The sequence below is a fragment of the Rhinoderma darwinii genome, chromosome 1 (genome assembly GCF_050947455.1).
Source record: "Rhinoderma darwinii isolate aRhiDar2 chromosome 1, aRhiDar2.hap1, whole genome shotgun sequence".
NCBI classification, from domain to species: domain Eukaryota; kingdom Metazoa; phylum Chordata; class Amphibia; order Anura; family Rhinodermatidae; genus Rhinoderma; species Rhinoderma darwinii.
Genome location: NC_134687.1, coordinates 170663869 through 170680595, shown reverse-complemented (window position 1 = coordinate 170680595; position 16727 = coordinate 170663869). Strand labels below are relative to the sequence as shown.

The 16727-nt window shown below is 40.1% G+C and overlaps 1 protein-coding gene across 1 annotated transcript in view; it reads right to left on the bottom strand.

Moving 5' to 3' along the window:
- Nucleotides 1-3946: 3946 nt before the first annotated feature.
- LOC142735665 (synaptopodin-2-like) overlaps nt 3947-16727 on the bottom strand; it is a 79895-nt gene continuing 67114 nt past the window's right edge. Inside the window, exon 5 of the mRNA XM_075849605.1 lies at nt 3947-11035. Within this exon, the coding sequence (XP_075705720.1) occupies nt 10484-11035 (552 nt within the window). The 3' untranslated portion in view covers nt 3947-10483. The remainder of the gene's footprint in view (nt 11036-16727) is intronic.

Here is a 16727-nt window from a genome sequence, read left to right as displayed (position 1 = left end):
CAAAATTCCGCAATGAAATCCGCAGATGTTATGTGTGTTGCGTTGCGGATTGGATTTACGAACAGGATATTTCTTCATTCTGGCTGGACCTATATGTTTCGAGGTCTATAGCCAGACTAAGATGAAATGTTTTAAAAGACAGCAGGATGTACTCTTCACCTGAATACGCAACGGCTAATCCGCAGCAATTTACTGCACATTTTAGGCAAAGGCGCAACGGAATCTGCAACGCAGATTATGTGCGGCATTGATGCGGACAGTGTCGGAAGAAATACGCCACGTCTGGCCATGCCCTAATAGTCATGCTGTATTGGTTTCATATTACATGAAGCCTGTAACACCATGTTATCTAATACCATGCACATACCCAGTGCTGACGTTACATTCTAATATTTGGCATGGCATCATTCAGCTGGTGGAACAATGGAGTGCTTTCTGTAATGTTTCACTGGTCTAAGTAGACATGTTTACAACAGCAGCACATGGGCATTTCCTTCTGCTACACTTGTGACAACATATCCTGCTATTTGACCTTGTCTTCTGATAATCTCCTGAATTCAGTGCATCTGAAGCAAAATTGTACAGAAAAAGAGATTAAGTGATTATATGAAAGCCCACATATCAAAACATGAATTCATCTCCTGTTTGTGCTCTGATGTAACATTTATTAAATCACACTTTATTTTCTGAGTTTTCCAAGTGGTCTTTTATTGTGGACAATCAATGATTTAAAAGAAACAAACCCCAAAAAGCAATAAAAATACATTCAAAGAAACCTAAGATAATATCAGGATGCTCAATGGTCCCCAAGTGCTCTGTTCTCAGCAATGTATATTTGGATCATTGGTATAGTATGCTGTCCGCGATCAGCTTAAAGAATAATGTCATACAGGTGCAGGAGACAGTATATTACATTATGTAACTACTGCGGACATGTTGTGCCTTCTGTATTTGTTTTGATCATTACATTTAATTAAAAGTCAGCTTAAAGGGGGTTTTACACTGGTCGATTATTGGGCAGACGAGCGTTCATAGAACGCTCGTTGCCGATAATTGCGCTGTGTAAACAGGGGAACGATCAGCAGATGAACGAGCAAACGCTCAATCATCTGCTGATCGTATTGTTTTAAAAAAGTAAAATATTATCATTCTCGGCAGCACATCTTCCTGTGTAAACAGGGAGACACGTTGCCGACATGATAATAATGTATGGGGATGAGCGATCGGAGCAACGACCGCTCGTCCCCATCCATAGCTCCGTGTGACAAGAGCAAACGGGCACCAATCAACGAGCTGTCTTGTTGATCAGCGCTAGTTGCACCGGCCAATTGGCCAGTGGCCAGTGTAATAGGGCCTTTAGGCTTCTTTCACACTACCATTAGTATACGTTTACCTCTCTTCCGTCAGAGGAAGAGAAGATCAAAAGATTAGACGAAAAGCAACGGTTCCGTTAGAATTACCATTGATTTCAATGGTAATTCATTTGTTTCAGTTGCTTTCCGATTGTCTCCGTTCGCTAGGTTTCAGGTTTTTTTTGACGGAAGCAAAAATGCAGTCTGCAGAACTTTTGTTTCTGTCAAAAAAACGTAAACCTAGAGAACGGAGACAAACGGAAAGCAACTGAAACAAAAGAATTACCATTGAAATCAATGGTAATTCTAATTACTTTCCGTTTAATTTTTCGATCCTCTCTCCTCTGACGGAAGAGAGGTAAACATATATTAACGGTAGTGTGAACTTAGCTTAAAAAGAACATTTACATTTACTATGACAGTGGTAATTCCGTCTTCATACTTATATTAAAGGGCATGTACAGATACATTACAAAGAAGGTACTTTGACTACAATATTTGGTGATTGCATTGTGAGTCATTTCCAAAATACTTTTTATATTACTCCTATCAGGAGAGATGGAAATAAAGAACAAGTCAGTGGAGGGAATACACATTTCTTGTGTTCATCATTACATACTGTCAGAATACTGTTTACAGCAGTTTACATTCTGCCTAGAAAATGCAGGTTACAGATGTCTGCAAAGTAGTGTGTTGTTTCTGATTGGTTGCAGGGGCATCGTTTTAGGGGGTGCAGAGGTAGCAGTTGCCCCTGGGCCGTGGTGCCTGTGTAGACCGAAAGGCCTTTCTGCTATATAAGAAGACACCAGTATAATAAATGGCACATGGTAGGTGAGGGCTGTCATACAGGTTTTTACATTGGGGTCCAGAACCGTCAAGTTACACTTCTGGTTGCAAGCAAGATGCAAGAAAGTTTCTTATGTTGCCATCACTCCTGCAGTGAAGGGTTTTGGATAGTAACAATATATTAGAAAATTTCTTATAATGGAATTCCAAAATGTTTTGCCAAAGTAAATTTAAACCAGAATTATTGTAAATGACATTGCTATGGGCTACAACTCCACTTTCATTTTGAATCTATTAGGCCTCTATCACACGGCAGTAGTTTGGTCAGTATTTTGCATAATTTTTTGATAGCCAAAACTAGGAATGGAACCTGCACATAGTAGAAATATAATGAAAAGATTTGCACCTCTTCCGTTTTTTGGACCCACTACTGGTTTTGGCTTCCAAATACTGATGTAAAATACTGACCAAAATACTGCCGTGTGAAAGCGACCTTATCCTGAGGACAACAGCCGCATCGGAGAAGTGTATATTTACATATATACATACAATTCCCCATAACTACAGAAAATTCATACCTGTTTCTATAAAATTCAATCAAGCGGAGTGACTTTTGTGTGATGGACTAAAATGATAAATGAATATACTATAATTAGTATATATAAGAAATATATTCTCCATTTTAGCATAAAAGTACTGACTATCTTGGCATTTGGGGATCATTGATGACGGTAATGTGTATACATAAATATAGAAAATACAAAACATGCATCTATAAAAATCAACTCAATTGCAAAAATATGTGGATTAACTTTAAAAAGATAAAACACCATAATAAAAAAAGCATTGAGCAATACAACATATAACTCCGGTGACAATCTTTGATCAGCTGAAAAATAAAAGAGTATAAAAGGTAAATTCACTTTCTATTTACCAATGAATGATATGTTTGCTATGCTATCAACTTCATAAGGCTCTATTTTAACATTTACTGCCTGAAAGGGGTTATCTTATCAAGACAACCCCTGTCCGTGTGCCCTTTTTCGGGCTTATGGACATCATAGAAGAGTGTCCCCTGATATGTCCCACATACGATGATCCATAAGAGTAGCTTTCAATCAGGCAGATCCAGCCTATCCATGTATTATATGGTCAGACATTCATCTAAATGGCTGGCATGTGATACTTAATGATTCATTTCAAGATATATCTGTATAGGGAAGATCTGTTTTTCTGCCTTAAATGATATAATTCCATCTGAACAAAGCCACCAATCGGGAGAGATAACTGTATATGAATGTATATAGCTAGTATTGAACTCAAGGGGCTCTATAAATCTGTAAACAGTGAGCTCCCCCTAATGGTGACTGCAGGTATGATAGTGTCAAGGCAACAATGGGAAATATTTGGTTGCCAGGCCCTCTTCCACCAAAGGCCCTATAGCAGTTGTGTGCCCTGCTTCTATGCCATTGCTCTCAGCAATCTTATCTAGTAAATGATCTCAATGGCTTATCAAAAGATAGCTGAAGGTGCATATACTTTATAAGCAAAGAGGAATGACGTACATCAAGTACTGAATGCATGAGAGAATTAGAATCATATGGAACCTGTCACTGAATATGAAGTCCGATCTGCAGGGAGAATGTTATAGAGCTGGATTGGCTGAGTAAATTCATATATAGTTTTGTGGGAAAAGATTCCATTTAACTTGTAAATTCATTGATTTAAATTCCTGCCCACTCTGAGTTTAGGAGTCCAGTAGGCGGTCCTACTCAGTGATTGGCAGCTTTCCCTATATGTGTGTTCATATAGAAACAACTGTCACTCGCTAAATAGGACCGCCCACTGGACTCCTACTTCAGAGTGAGCAGGGATCTAAATCAATAAATTACAAGTTACACTAAATCTTTTACCATAAAACTATATATCAATGTGCTCCGCAAATCCTGCTCTATAACCTGCCGCCCGCCGATCGGACAGGTTCCCTTTAACCTATTTATTACCAGGCAGAACTGTGCATTCTAAACGCTGCTCTATCATGAATTTGCTCTCTTTCAAATGTACAATACACCTGCATTATTTATACACTTATCTTATATGGGAGAGCGTTTATTGCCTCAAGCATGGAAAGTGCACAAACTATATCATGTATTTTTCATCTCAAATCCTAAGAGGAGGGGGATGTATAAAGGGGCAGTTTACCCATAGAAATCACTGTAAACACCAACACCTCCAGCCAGCATGGCCCATGATATTTCCTGAGGCCAAACGGACATGTAGGGTACAGAGATTCAATATATAAGGTGTTGGTTACAAGAAAAAATGAAAGCCGTAGTTACAATGTTAGTGCTTCGGGGCTGAGGGCTATACATGATGCGGCTCCGGGCTTCTGCTAGTAGAAGCTGATCTAGAGAAATCTTTTGGTTCTCTAGGGAAGAAATTTCCTTTAAGATGGTGCACATTAACAGTAATCTAAACCATAGAAAAAATAATATAGTACCAATAATTCTCACCATGACTTTATCACGATAAGATACCTTCATAGCACCCTGCCAAACCCCAATTTTCCCACCCATAGCTTAAATTTTTTGCGACATATGTTATTATGCTTGTGTAATAATTACATGTGGATATGTATGACATATTCTTGAATATACTCCTACATATAGTGTAAAGTGAATGTACATTAACCCATTACTTTATTGAAAACCAAACTCGTGCTATACACTCCCTGTTCTATACTAAAGAGTAGAAACATATTCGCTGCAGCTAATGTAAAGGTTAGCTTATTGTTGAAGACTAATTCTAAACTCGAGTTGTGGGTTGCCATGGAACCCATGCGCAGTATATCAAGTCGCAAACATGTAAAACAGAGTTATATACAGTATTATATACAGCCTAAGAAGATTGACGTATTTATAAGGATTTCAAGGTAGATACAGAAAGTCCTAAAAAGTTTACCAGACATATTAAAAAAAAGTTAATCAGTACAAAAGCAGTAAGCAAACACAATGCTGTGTCCAATCACAAGAGTTAATATGTCTTTCATACTCATTTAATTGACTCCATTGCCATGCTAGAATAGTGTAACTTGTGAGAGCTAGCTCCATTCATCTGAATGGAGATGAGCCGCAATACCAGACACAGCCCATGAACAAGTGTGGTGCTGTTTCCAGAAGAAAGTATGTGTTTGTAGTCTAAACCAAACGCTATAAACTGTGTGCTGCTTCAAACTGTGCTATAAATACTGAAAAGTGTCTATTTCTATTATATATCTGTGCTAGACTGCCGGAACTGGGACTTGGGGTCATCACCTCAATTTCTGTACTTACAGTGCTGTGGTTAAAGGGGTTGTCTAGGATCAGAAAAACATGGCTGCTTTCTTCCAGAAACAGCACCACATCCATCTATAGGTTGTGTCTGGTATTGCAGCTCATCTCCATTGAAGTGAATGGGGCTGAGCTGCAATACCATACATAACAGTGAGGCACTGTTTTGGGAAGAAAGCAGCCATGTTTTTCTAATCCTGAACAACCCCTTTAACTAATAGTAATCAGCTTGGAAAACCGTGCTCACATTTCAATAGGAACCATCAGTCAATGCCTTTGCCCTAGTTTCACAGAGTTTGTTGAGTGCGGTTTAGTAAGAATTCAGCAATTTGATTCACACAGTTCATCCTGTTTGAGGATCATAATTATTGGGATGAAAGATTCACAGCATGGGTAAAAGAAATGATAATTGCCTCATGTACAGAAAGCTCTTAATAAAATATAAAACCAAACTAGAACATTATTTAACTTTTGTGATTAAAGCGCTCTTTAGATGGGAACTGAATGAGTAATGTTCTGCATGACAATATGACATCCACTGTGATCCAAGAACATAATTGTAGCCTTGTTTGTACAGGTATAAAGCTTATCTTTGCTTCCCACACAATGGCTCCCTAAAGGGGTTTTACACTGGGCAATTATTGGGCGGACAAGTGTTCATCGAACGCTCGTTGCCGATAATTGCCCTGTGTAAACAGGACAGCGATCAGCAGATTAACGCAAATGCTCGATCATCTGTTGATCGTATAGTTTTAAAAAAGTAAAATATTATCGTCGTCGGCAGCACAGGGAGGCGCGCTGCCGACATGATAATAATGTATGGGGACGAGCGATCGGAGTAACAACCGCTCGTCCTCATAAATAGCTTCTTTTGACAGGAGCAAACGAGCACCAATCAACGAGCTGATCAAGGATCGGCGCTTGTTGCAGCAGCCAAGATTGGCCAGTGTAATAGGGCATTAAGTCGCCCTCTCAGTACAGAGGTAGCATTTACAATTTGTATTGTCCACTTTCCCTTGTCTTATTTATTATCCAGAAGTTGCACAATTTCTTCTGCTTCTTGTCATCTAATGGGAGAGATCTATACCATGCTTATGTAGCGTAGAGTCACAGTGTTTTGTTACAGCAAAGAGATTTCCTATGATGACTTGTGTAACAACTACATGGTGGTCACCCAGGAAGGAGGTCAATTGGTTCTAGGCAACCTGAAAAACCACAGCTGTAAAATGCAAGGAGTGGGATGCAAATGGAGAAAAAAACTTAAATGCAGCTGAAACATGTAATACTATTCATATGCAGTTACTGCTCTGGAACTAGCTTTTAATTCTGCAAAATACTAAAGGCACAAACCTATTTTTATTGTTGGATGAAACAAGAAGTATTACCCAGCAGGCAGTTCTCTGGGTGGAATATTTTATACGTAGTGACGCGCAGTTTCAGTTTTTCTATTGAATCATTAAGTTAGGTAGAGGTTACCCACGGTGCATGTCACCTTGAAATTTGCATTAATTTGGCTATTTATAAGCGAATTCCCTTGCTTCCCTAGCTATATATATTTCTGAATAACAAAGGGCGCCATAAAAAACATTGGCGTAGAGAATATTTTTAAATATCGCAGGGGCAGAATAAAATCTACCCACTTTTTTGGTGAAACAAATTTGCTTTTTATAAACTTGTCCAGGAGTGAATTGGGTGCATGTCTCCTGAATGCCGTTTCTGTAATACTAGACTATCGATAATCTATTATGTGTGTCTAATATCTTCACTTTCATTCTTTGGCAGATCGAATTCACATACTGCTTAAATCCCTCACACTATTCTCACTCTAACTTTGTAGTCTTGTGAATCACATGCATTCAATTTTTCTACTTATTCTTTACCATACGTCCTTATGCCATTTTTAAAATGAAACTGTCCCTCAGGATTTGAAGCCAGAAACTCATGTGTCCCAGAAAACTCTCATGGAGACATCTGAAATGCTGGACAGCTCCACTGCTGAAACTACTGTCCAGGTTGTCATGATTGCTGTCTCTCTGGAATCCTCGCCTGATTGGTCTCATCCTTTTGGCTTAATACATAAGCCCGGATCTTGCACTTCTTGATTGTCAGACTATTGTCTTGCCTGTAGTCTAGTTCCTTCCTGCCTCACGCTACAAACTATTGCCGCTTATATGTGTCCCAAACGTGAATTTTTTCCTGACCACGTCTCTGCTTCACGCCAAAACCTGTTGCCGCTTATCTGTCTACCGAACCTGAACGGTTACTGAACTATTGCTATTATCACCCTCCTGCCTGATCTTTTCAGCGACTGGATTCTGAATCTGTTACAGACCTTGACACTGTCATCATTATGGTTCCACTATGTAAGTGCATATAACTAAACTGCCATCATGGGTAGACTGAGCAGCTGGGCAACCATGGCCGTGCTCATGGGCCCAACATCTATAAGTGCCTATGCAGACAATGGGGCCTAATGTCATATCTGAAGCTGCTTTTTTTTTTTTTAACAAATTTGCTTCCACTCCAGGTTTGGGTGATGAGCTGAGCCTCTCAACATTAAGCGCCAGTTTAAACAATCGCCTATGACCAATCACCAAACTGAGATTTTGTTTTGTTTGCACCTAACAAGCAAAACAATAAACTTTCATACATGCTTGGGAGATTTGTCAAATATATAATAAATAGTAAATAATATTTTTTATTTGCTTAAGGCGGGAATCACACGACCGGGTCCCGCCCGAGCCCGAGTGTCGGCCGGTAAAATCGGCCATTTTGCCCGGTTTGCATAAAGTTTTGCATCCGTTCCGGGCCGGGCAGATCTGGACAGTGACATCAGCGGCAACTCCTAAAGGGGAATCCCCATGTGTTCGGGGATTCCGCTTCAGGAGTTTCCCCTGATGTCACTGCCCAGATATGGACAGAGACATCAAGTGCTCTGTCCAGGAGCGGAATCCCCGAAAACACGGGGATTCCGCTCCTTCAAGGAGCTAAAGTGAGGCTAGCACATAGCAGAGCGGGGAGATACCTCCCTGCTCTGCTATAGTGGCGTCGCTACAGTAGTAGCAGCCGCAGCAGCAGCAGCTGCTAGCGGCGCCATGGAAGGTGTCGCCGGGCCAGGGCGCTTTTAACAAGCAGGGGAAGGGAGCCAGCGCAGCGCTCCCTTCCACCTGCTGTACACCCCGGCCCTGCCACACAGTGTACAGCGTAGCCATTCGTCCGAATGGCATAAACTCCTCCTCCTCACATGCACTCTGCGCTGTGAGGAGGAGGAGATAGAGCGCAAGCCACGGAAAACCCGGCCATCACTCGGGACACATTCCAGTGATGGCTGTGTATTACCCGGCCCCATAGACTTCTATGGGAGCCGGGCGGCCGGGTACCCGGCCGAAAATAGAGCATGTCCTATTTTTTGACGGCCGGTTTTCCCGGCCGTCAAAAAATCGGTTGTGTGAATAGCCCCATTAGGGGGTCTATTATTCCTAATGCAGCCGGGTGCCGGCCGATTTATGAACGGCCGGCACCCGGACGGGAAACCCTGTCATGTGAATGAGGCCTAAATGGGCATTTTTCAAATACTAATTCCAAATACTCTATATATACACAGAATTTTCTGTTAATAAAGTGGTTCCCCATTCAGGACCTTTATCTATTAGCCAGATAAGAAGCATCTTGCCCTGGAGGATCCAGCACTTCCATGTATTACACAGCAGCCTATTGATTTCAATGAGTACTGCGTAATGCTTTATTTTCCATGTAGTTGCGCATCATAAAAATCAAACAGTTGATGCCATGGTTCCCCCCTAAATTACAGCTGATCCCTGGGGGTTCCTGCCGTGAGAGATCAGCTTATTGTCACAGGGTCCTTGTCATAAAAGGGGCGATGTCAGTCTGCCACTGACTGCCATGATCTATTTGTATTGTATGGCTGTATATCCAAACAGCCGGCAAGGCTGATCTGATAGCACAGAAGGAATACTCTTTAATCCAATAGACTAGGATACAATATTTCTATCAGCTAAGGGAGAAATATTGTATCACAGGCAACCATTGCGAAAACCTGCTAAATATTTTTGAACTTCTTTGTTCTTCAAGAAAAAAATTAAGTAAAAAAACAGGTATGTTTTGGCTGCTGTGAGATTCATATATTGGGAACTTAGAGCCTCAGTATAAGTCAACAGGCTCTAGTATGAAAAAAAACAACAAAAAACAGTACTTTGTTGTACCCACAGATGTATGCTTTTCTTGTATATAAATTGGTCCCTTATATTCCAACAATATATGTATCTATAATCTTTATATTACATACAGACTATTTTGTACCCTTGCTAGTTACTTTAACTAGCATGCTAATGTTACCATCATCATTTTATCACCCCAATAAAAATAAAAAGTGCATTTGTTTTTGCATGAGCCCTGTATACTCTACAGCCGGGGTGCATTACTTTTTGGTCTGAGGGCCACATTGTCAGATTATATTACTTAAAAGGGCCACAATAAAATGCTGACATATACTGCAAATTTGGAGCATATTTGTGTTCGGGTTAATGTGCTTTATTTATTTAAAAAAACAAAAACCTACAACTTATTTTTTTCTATTCTGGAACTGAGCAAGAGGTATTGTGACTTTGTTCTGCAGAGAACAACATTTCGGGTACACCTTGATCATGTATGTGCCACAGGCTTGGAGCAATAGCCTCCTACTTTTTTTTTTTTTTTTGCATCAAGGAGCTGTGTTTTGCCTTATTTTACTTGGGGAATCGATTTTCATAGTGGTTTGGAAAAAATAAATGATCATTTGAATGTAGATGCTAAATTTTTGAGCCTTATGAAGCGTTATTAGAAAATATGACATAATTGTGCATTTCTAAATCCCTGTGATCTCAAGAAAACTGAGTGATAGTTTCACGTGTACTCCTGGTTCCCTCCAGTTCACTATAAGCCCACATGAGTCCAAAACATTGGACTGCAAATATAATTTGTGAGCCATTAGCATAACTGAATAATTGAACATGATATTCATCTCCTCCATGCCCTAGGATAAGGGTTAAAGTTTGCATTGCGCCCTGTAGACATGCAATATTCTGACCTTGTTTCCAAAGGGACAGAACCTGTATTTATCATAGAATGTGAGCCGGGATAAGGATACCTGAGCTGATAACCGCATTGCATAGAAGGTGCAGACACTACATTCTTTGGCACAGTTGAAATACTAGTAGGTCTACTCCTATAGGCATAAGCACTATTAGAAGGTGGCAGAGTAGAGGTGGACTTCCAGGCTGCCGGAGGTTCTGGTAAAGTCTTTCGACGTGCAGCCGACACTACATTGGCAGACACAGATTTATGCATAGTTTGTGGCAAGAATGCATCATCCACCAACCCCAATGGAGATTTGGTTGCTGCTTCCCATGGAGTTAACCTCTTGCCCGGTGTATCAGGTGTTGCTGTTGATTTTCCATCGTAACCAGGTGCAGGCTCAAAAAGTGTTGGCGACAAAGTGGTACCAAATGGTTGTGAACTGGCAGATGAAAAACTTCTGGCAGTGAAGGATGTGGATCGTCCATCTTTTTCCTATAAAAAGACATATATTTTGTATTATTTATCAATTATTCATTTATTACCCAGACTTACTTTCTTCTTGCGTATGTATGGCATGTGACAAATATTTAAAATAGTGGAGGGCAACTGAGGTACCCGGCCATATATGGCCCTCGAGTGCTCACCCTATTGCCCCTAACTGCTCTCTTCTACTTTTCTGCACATATACTGTCCTGAGTGTGACACAATTTATAGAATATGTACGACAGCGGAGCGCATGCTCGGAGCTGTGAACTCTCTGTCTAATAAAATATACGATCTTGCAATCCCAGAGGAGATTGCACATACACGGTGACCCGTGATTATAGTGAAGTAGTTCTCTCTGCTGTTTCTATCTCCTATCGACTATGGAGAGTGATCGCACATTTGCCTTCTCTGCTGTAAACGGGGAACAGTGGACGTGTGCAGGCCTCGCATGGGCTCAAGGGCCAAATCTGAGGCCTCTAAATGTGGTAGGTTGACTAACAGTAATATAAAATATATCATATTATCGGTGACTTCGATTTTTTTACACAATTAGTACGGTAACAATTACAGAGACACAGTGATGCTTTAGAACTTTGGTGTTGGCAAAGACTTATGAAAATACAACCTATTCTTTTACTCCAAGCCATCTTATTTTCATGTTATAAAAAGACATTAGTAAATGTATTTATAGCTGCTCTTTGCATCTCCGTTGATCTCTGATCTCTATGTTACATTGCATTGTTCCAACGATCATGTGCACACATTACCCTTATTAATACATGAAACTATATATTGTCCCTACATAGTAGCGCCACATGGCATATTGTTTGCAAACTGTAGTGCTATGTGGTATACTGCACCAAGCCACTTTGCTTATTGAACTTGCAGAGAAGTGACATATGTATTACTGGAACATAGAAATAGCCAAACAGTGGTACTACAGAATATTGCCTCAAGAGTATTGCCATACAGCATATTGCCACAAAGTAATGACACTTAGCATTTTGCCCTGAATTAATGTTAACCAGTATGTTGCCCTACTGGAGGATTTTATAGCATATTGCCTTGGAGTAGTGTCATAGTGAATAGTTCCCTATAGTAATGTATTTTGGTTTACAATACTGTTCACTTTACTTCAAAGTAGTGTCATACAGTATATTGCATCACAGTAGTGGCGTACCATATTGTCTAACAGTAAAGTCATATTATATCCTGCTCTATCTCGTCTATAAGTAGTCGTATAGCATTTGGCCTGACAGTAGTCTAATACAGCATCCTACCCTAGAGTAATAACTAACCACCTACCATAGTGCCCCAGACTAGTACCTGTACACACACAGACACAGGGCCCTAAATAGTTTTCTGTGTATGCGTAAAACCTTGTTCTTTATTTAAATGCAAAGTTTGTATATAAAACAAGGATAAAAAGTCATAATCAATCAATTTTGATTGTATGATATATGACAATAAACAGTAAGAAATGCAAAAAGGAATGAAAACTTTATTCTAGCAAGTGCAAGTATGTTATTGTATTGTCAATGACCTAATTAGAAAATGAGATAGTGAGGTGAAGAACTGGTTGACTAACATTACAGTGTAGGGACCTAGTTAGAATGCTCATTATCTGCTCAGCATGATACTAAGATATAGGCTATAGAGAGAAGCAGAGCAGTGACTGCCACCGGCAGCATACACATGAGGCATAATGTAATTGCACTTAAAATGAACAGTCAAAGCTACAACAAAGGTCACACTGAAGGTGAAAAGACAAATGTGACAAAAAAAAACTATGAAGATATCAAGAGCTCTTCTGTATATTTTATTATAGGATAATGTTGATTCAAAGACAGCGGCATATAAAGCTTATTGCTTGTTTCTCTTTCTGTTAGTTAAATAAGTGTTTAGCATGAGGTACCCACATTTGAGCCATTTTCATTACCACTTTGCAATGTTTAGACCCATTGGTCACAAATTGACACCGGTCCATTTTCAGTTTATTGCATTGACAAAAGAGGAAACAGCTCTGGAGCCTGCATCACATTATTATCACAAGGCACCGGCTGTTGGAGTGTAGATACAGTATGCACTATGGGTCACCCGGGCCTGTGCAAACAATGAAGGGGCCCCTTTGTTGTACTAATCGGTTGGGGTCCAGGATGTGGGACCCAAAACGATTGAACATTAGGCCATTAATATTAAAGTCACGGAGAGCTCCATTAAATTTCAAATTTAAGGTATAAAAGGCTAGTCACACAAGAACATCACCACGAATGGCTACATTGCAGTTTATTGTTTTTGTAATGTAGAATATGCATGCTGTTTTACTATTATAAGGGTATGTGCACACACACTAATTACGTCCGTAATTGACGGACGTATTTCGGCCGCAAGTCCCGGACCGAACACAGTGCAAGGAGCCGGGCTCCTAGCATCATACTTATGTACGATGCTAGAAGTCCCTGCCTCGCTGCAGGACAACTATCCCGTACTGTAAACATGATTATACTACGGGACAGTTGTCCTGCAGCAAGGCAGGGACTCCTAGCGTCGTACATAAGTATGATGCTAGGAGCCCGGCTCCTTGCACTGTGTTCGGTCCGGGACTTGCAGCCGAAATACGTCCGTCAATTACGGACGTAATTAGTGTGTGTGCACATACCCTAAGCCTTCAACCCTTTAGTAACCAGTCTATTTTAAACCTTAACGACCAAGCTATTTTTTACGTTTTTCCATCGTCTCATTCAAAGAGCTATAACTTTTTTATTTTTGCGTCGACATAGCTGTATTAGGTCTTTTTTTTGGGGTACATATAATTTATTGATTAACTTTTATTCACTTTTTTTGGTGGGGGAATAGAAAAAAACCTGCAATTTTGGCTTTCTTTTTTGCACCACAAATTTATGCAGTTTACCGTGTGGTATAAATAACACAATAACTTTATTCAGCGGGTTGTTTCGATTGCAACGATTACCACATTTATATAGATTTTGTATGTTTTACTACTTTTACACAGTAAAAACACTTTTTTTTCAAAATTATTTGTTTCTGTGTCTCCATATCTGTATGAGGGCTTTATTTTGCAGGACGACTTGTAATTTCTATCAGTACCATTTTGGAGTACATGCGACTTTTTGATCACTTTTCAATCAAATTTTTTTAAGGCAGGATTCACAGAAAACAGCAATTCTTGCATTGTTTTTTATTTAATTTTTTACTCCAATCGCCGAGCAGGTTAAATAATGTAATAACTTTATAGTTGGGGTCGTTATGGATGCGGCGATACCAAATATGTGTAACTTTTTTTGTAATAATAAGGCATTTTGTAAGAGGAAATAGTTGGTTTTTCATTTTTTTTCACTTATTTATTTTTTTATTATTAACTTTATTCAACTTTTTTTAAACTTTTTTACTAGTCCCACTAGGGCACTTTACTTTGCGATATAATACACTGCAATACTTCTGTATTGCAGTGTATTACTGCCCGTCCGTTTAAAACGGACAGGCATCTGCTAGGCCAGAGCTCCCTCCCTCACGCTAAAACCACTTAGATGGCTATTGAGCGCCGCATCTGAGGGGTTAAACGGGCGAGATCGATACTGATATCGATCTTGCCCATTCGAGAAGGTCTGCTCCCTGTTCTCTGCTACCTCTCGTAGCTGAGGACAGGGAGATTTAACGGCTCCCGACGCTGTTTATATATTTTGATGCAGCGCCGTAAAAAGGCTACTGCATCAGAATAAAGCTCGTTGGTGGCTGCCGTAAAAACACCTATGGGCAGTCACTAACGGGCTAAAGGGCCAAGAGATGAGGCGGCAGAACCTGAAATAGACAGGTCAAACATGAAAACACTCTGGGCAAAACTGATAGACTGTGTAAAGGGTGGTGCATTACATAGAAATTCTCTCTTTGGTCTTGTTCGACTTCCTATGTCTTGCACCACCACCTCAGACTCTGCACTAGGCATAAAACACTGTCTCAGTTTTTGACTGGAGTCTTCTGATAAATCATACTAGCTTTTAAAGAGGCTCTGTCACCAGATTTTGCAACCCCTATCTGCTATTGCAGCAGATCGGCGCTGCAATGTAGATTACAGTAACGTTTTTATTTTAAAAAAACGAGCATTTTTGGCCAAGATATGACCATTTTTGTATTTATGCAAATGAGGCTTGCAAAAGTACAACTGGGCGTGTTGAAAAGTAAAAGTACAACTGGGCGTGTATTATGTGCGTACATCGGGGCGTTTTTACCTCTTTTACTAGCTGGGCGTTCTGACGAGAAGTATCATCCACTTCTCTTCAGAACGCCCAGCTTCTGGCAGATCACGCTGTGACGTCACTTCCCCAGGTCCTGCATCGTGTCAGAAGAGCGAGGACACATCAGCACCAGAGGCTACAGATGATTCTGCAGCAGCATCGGCGTTTGCAGGTAAGTCGATGTAGCTACTTACCTGCAAACGCTGATGCTGCTGCAGAATCAACTGTAGCCTCTGGTGCCGACACGATGCAGGACCTGTGAGTGACGTCACAGATCTGCACTGCCAGAAGCTGGGCGTTGTGAAGAGAAGTGGATGACACTTCTATACACAACGCCCAGCTAGTAAAAGTAGTAAACACGCCCCGATGTACGCACATAATACACGCCCAGTTGTACTTTTACTTTTCAACACGCCCAGTTGTACTTTTGCAAGCCTCATTTGCATAAATACGAAAATGGTCATAACTTGGCCAAAAATGCTCGTTTTTTAAAAATAAAAACGTTACTGTAATCTACATTGCAGCGCCTATCTGCTGCAATAGCAGATAGGGGTTGCAAAATCTGGTGACAGAGCCTCTTTAAGAATGGAGTTTTAAGGTGTAGTGCGGTTACATGTTCGTCTATGTATGCTCTGCCTAAAAATACAAGCCTTGCCCTCAGAATTACAGGCAAAGTGCCTCCATTAACCCTTTCCCGCTGCAGCCATTTTTCGGATTTTCACTTTTGTTTTTTCCTCCCCACCTTCCAAAAGTCGTAACTTTTTTATTTTTCCATCAATATTGCTGTATGAGGCTTGTTTTTTGCAGGACGAGTTGTAAATTTTCACAGCACCATTTATTGTACCATATAAACTAGAAAAAATATATATGTGGGGTGGAATAGGAAAAAAATAGTGATTCCTCAATCTTTTGGGTGGTTTTGTTTTTACGGCGTTCACCGTGCGGTAAAAACGGCATGTTAACTTTATTCTGCGGGTCAATACGATTACAACGATACCAAATTTATATAGTTTTCTTTATGTTTTACTACTTTTACAAGGAAAAAACAGATTGTTAATAATAAAATTTGAGTTTTGTCGCCATATTCTGAGAGCCATAGCGTTTTTATTTTTCTGTAGATTTAGCGGTGTGAGGGCTTATTTTTTGCAGGGCGAGCTGTAGTTTATATTTTATATTTTACTTTTTGATCACTTTTTGTGTGAGATGAAGTGACCAAAAAACAGCAATTCTGACATTTTTAATTACACAATAATGGCAAGCTGGCATTTCAAAGCCTCAATCAATGAAGCATTAAAGAACAAAAGTACCCGCATATTCAGATGTAAGCCCCATCCAGAGTCATAGCTAGACTTTCCTTAACCCAGGGCAAAATATTCAGATCACTCTCCTAGCCCTGCATCTAAATACTCCAGCCAAGATAGAGTGGCTGGTTGGTACGCCCTGGC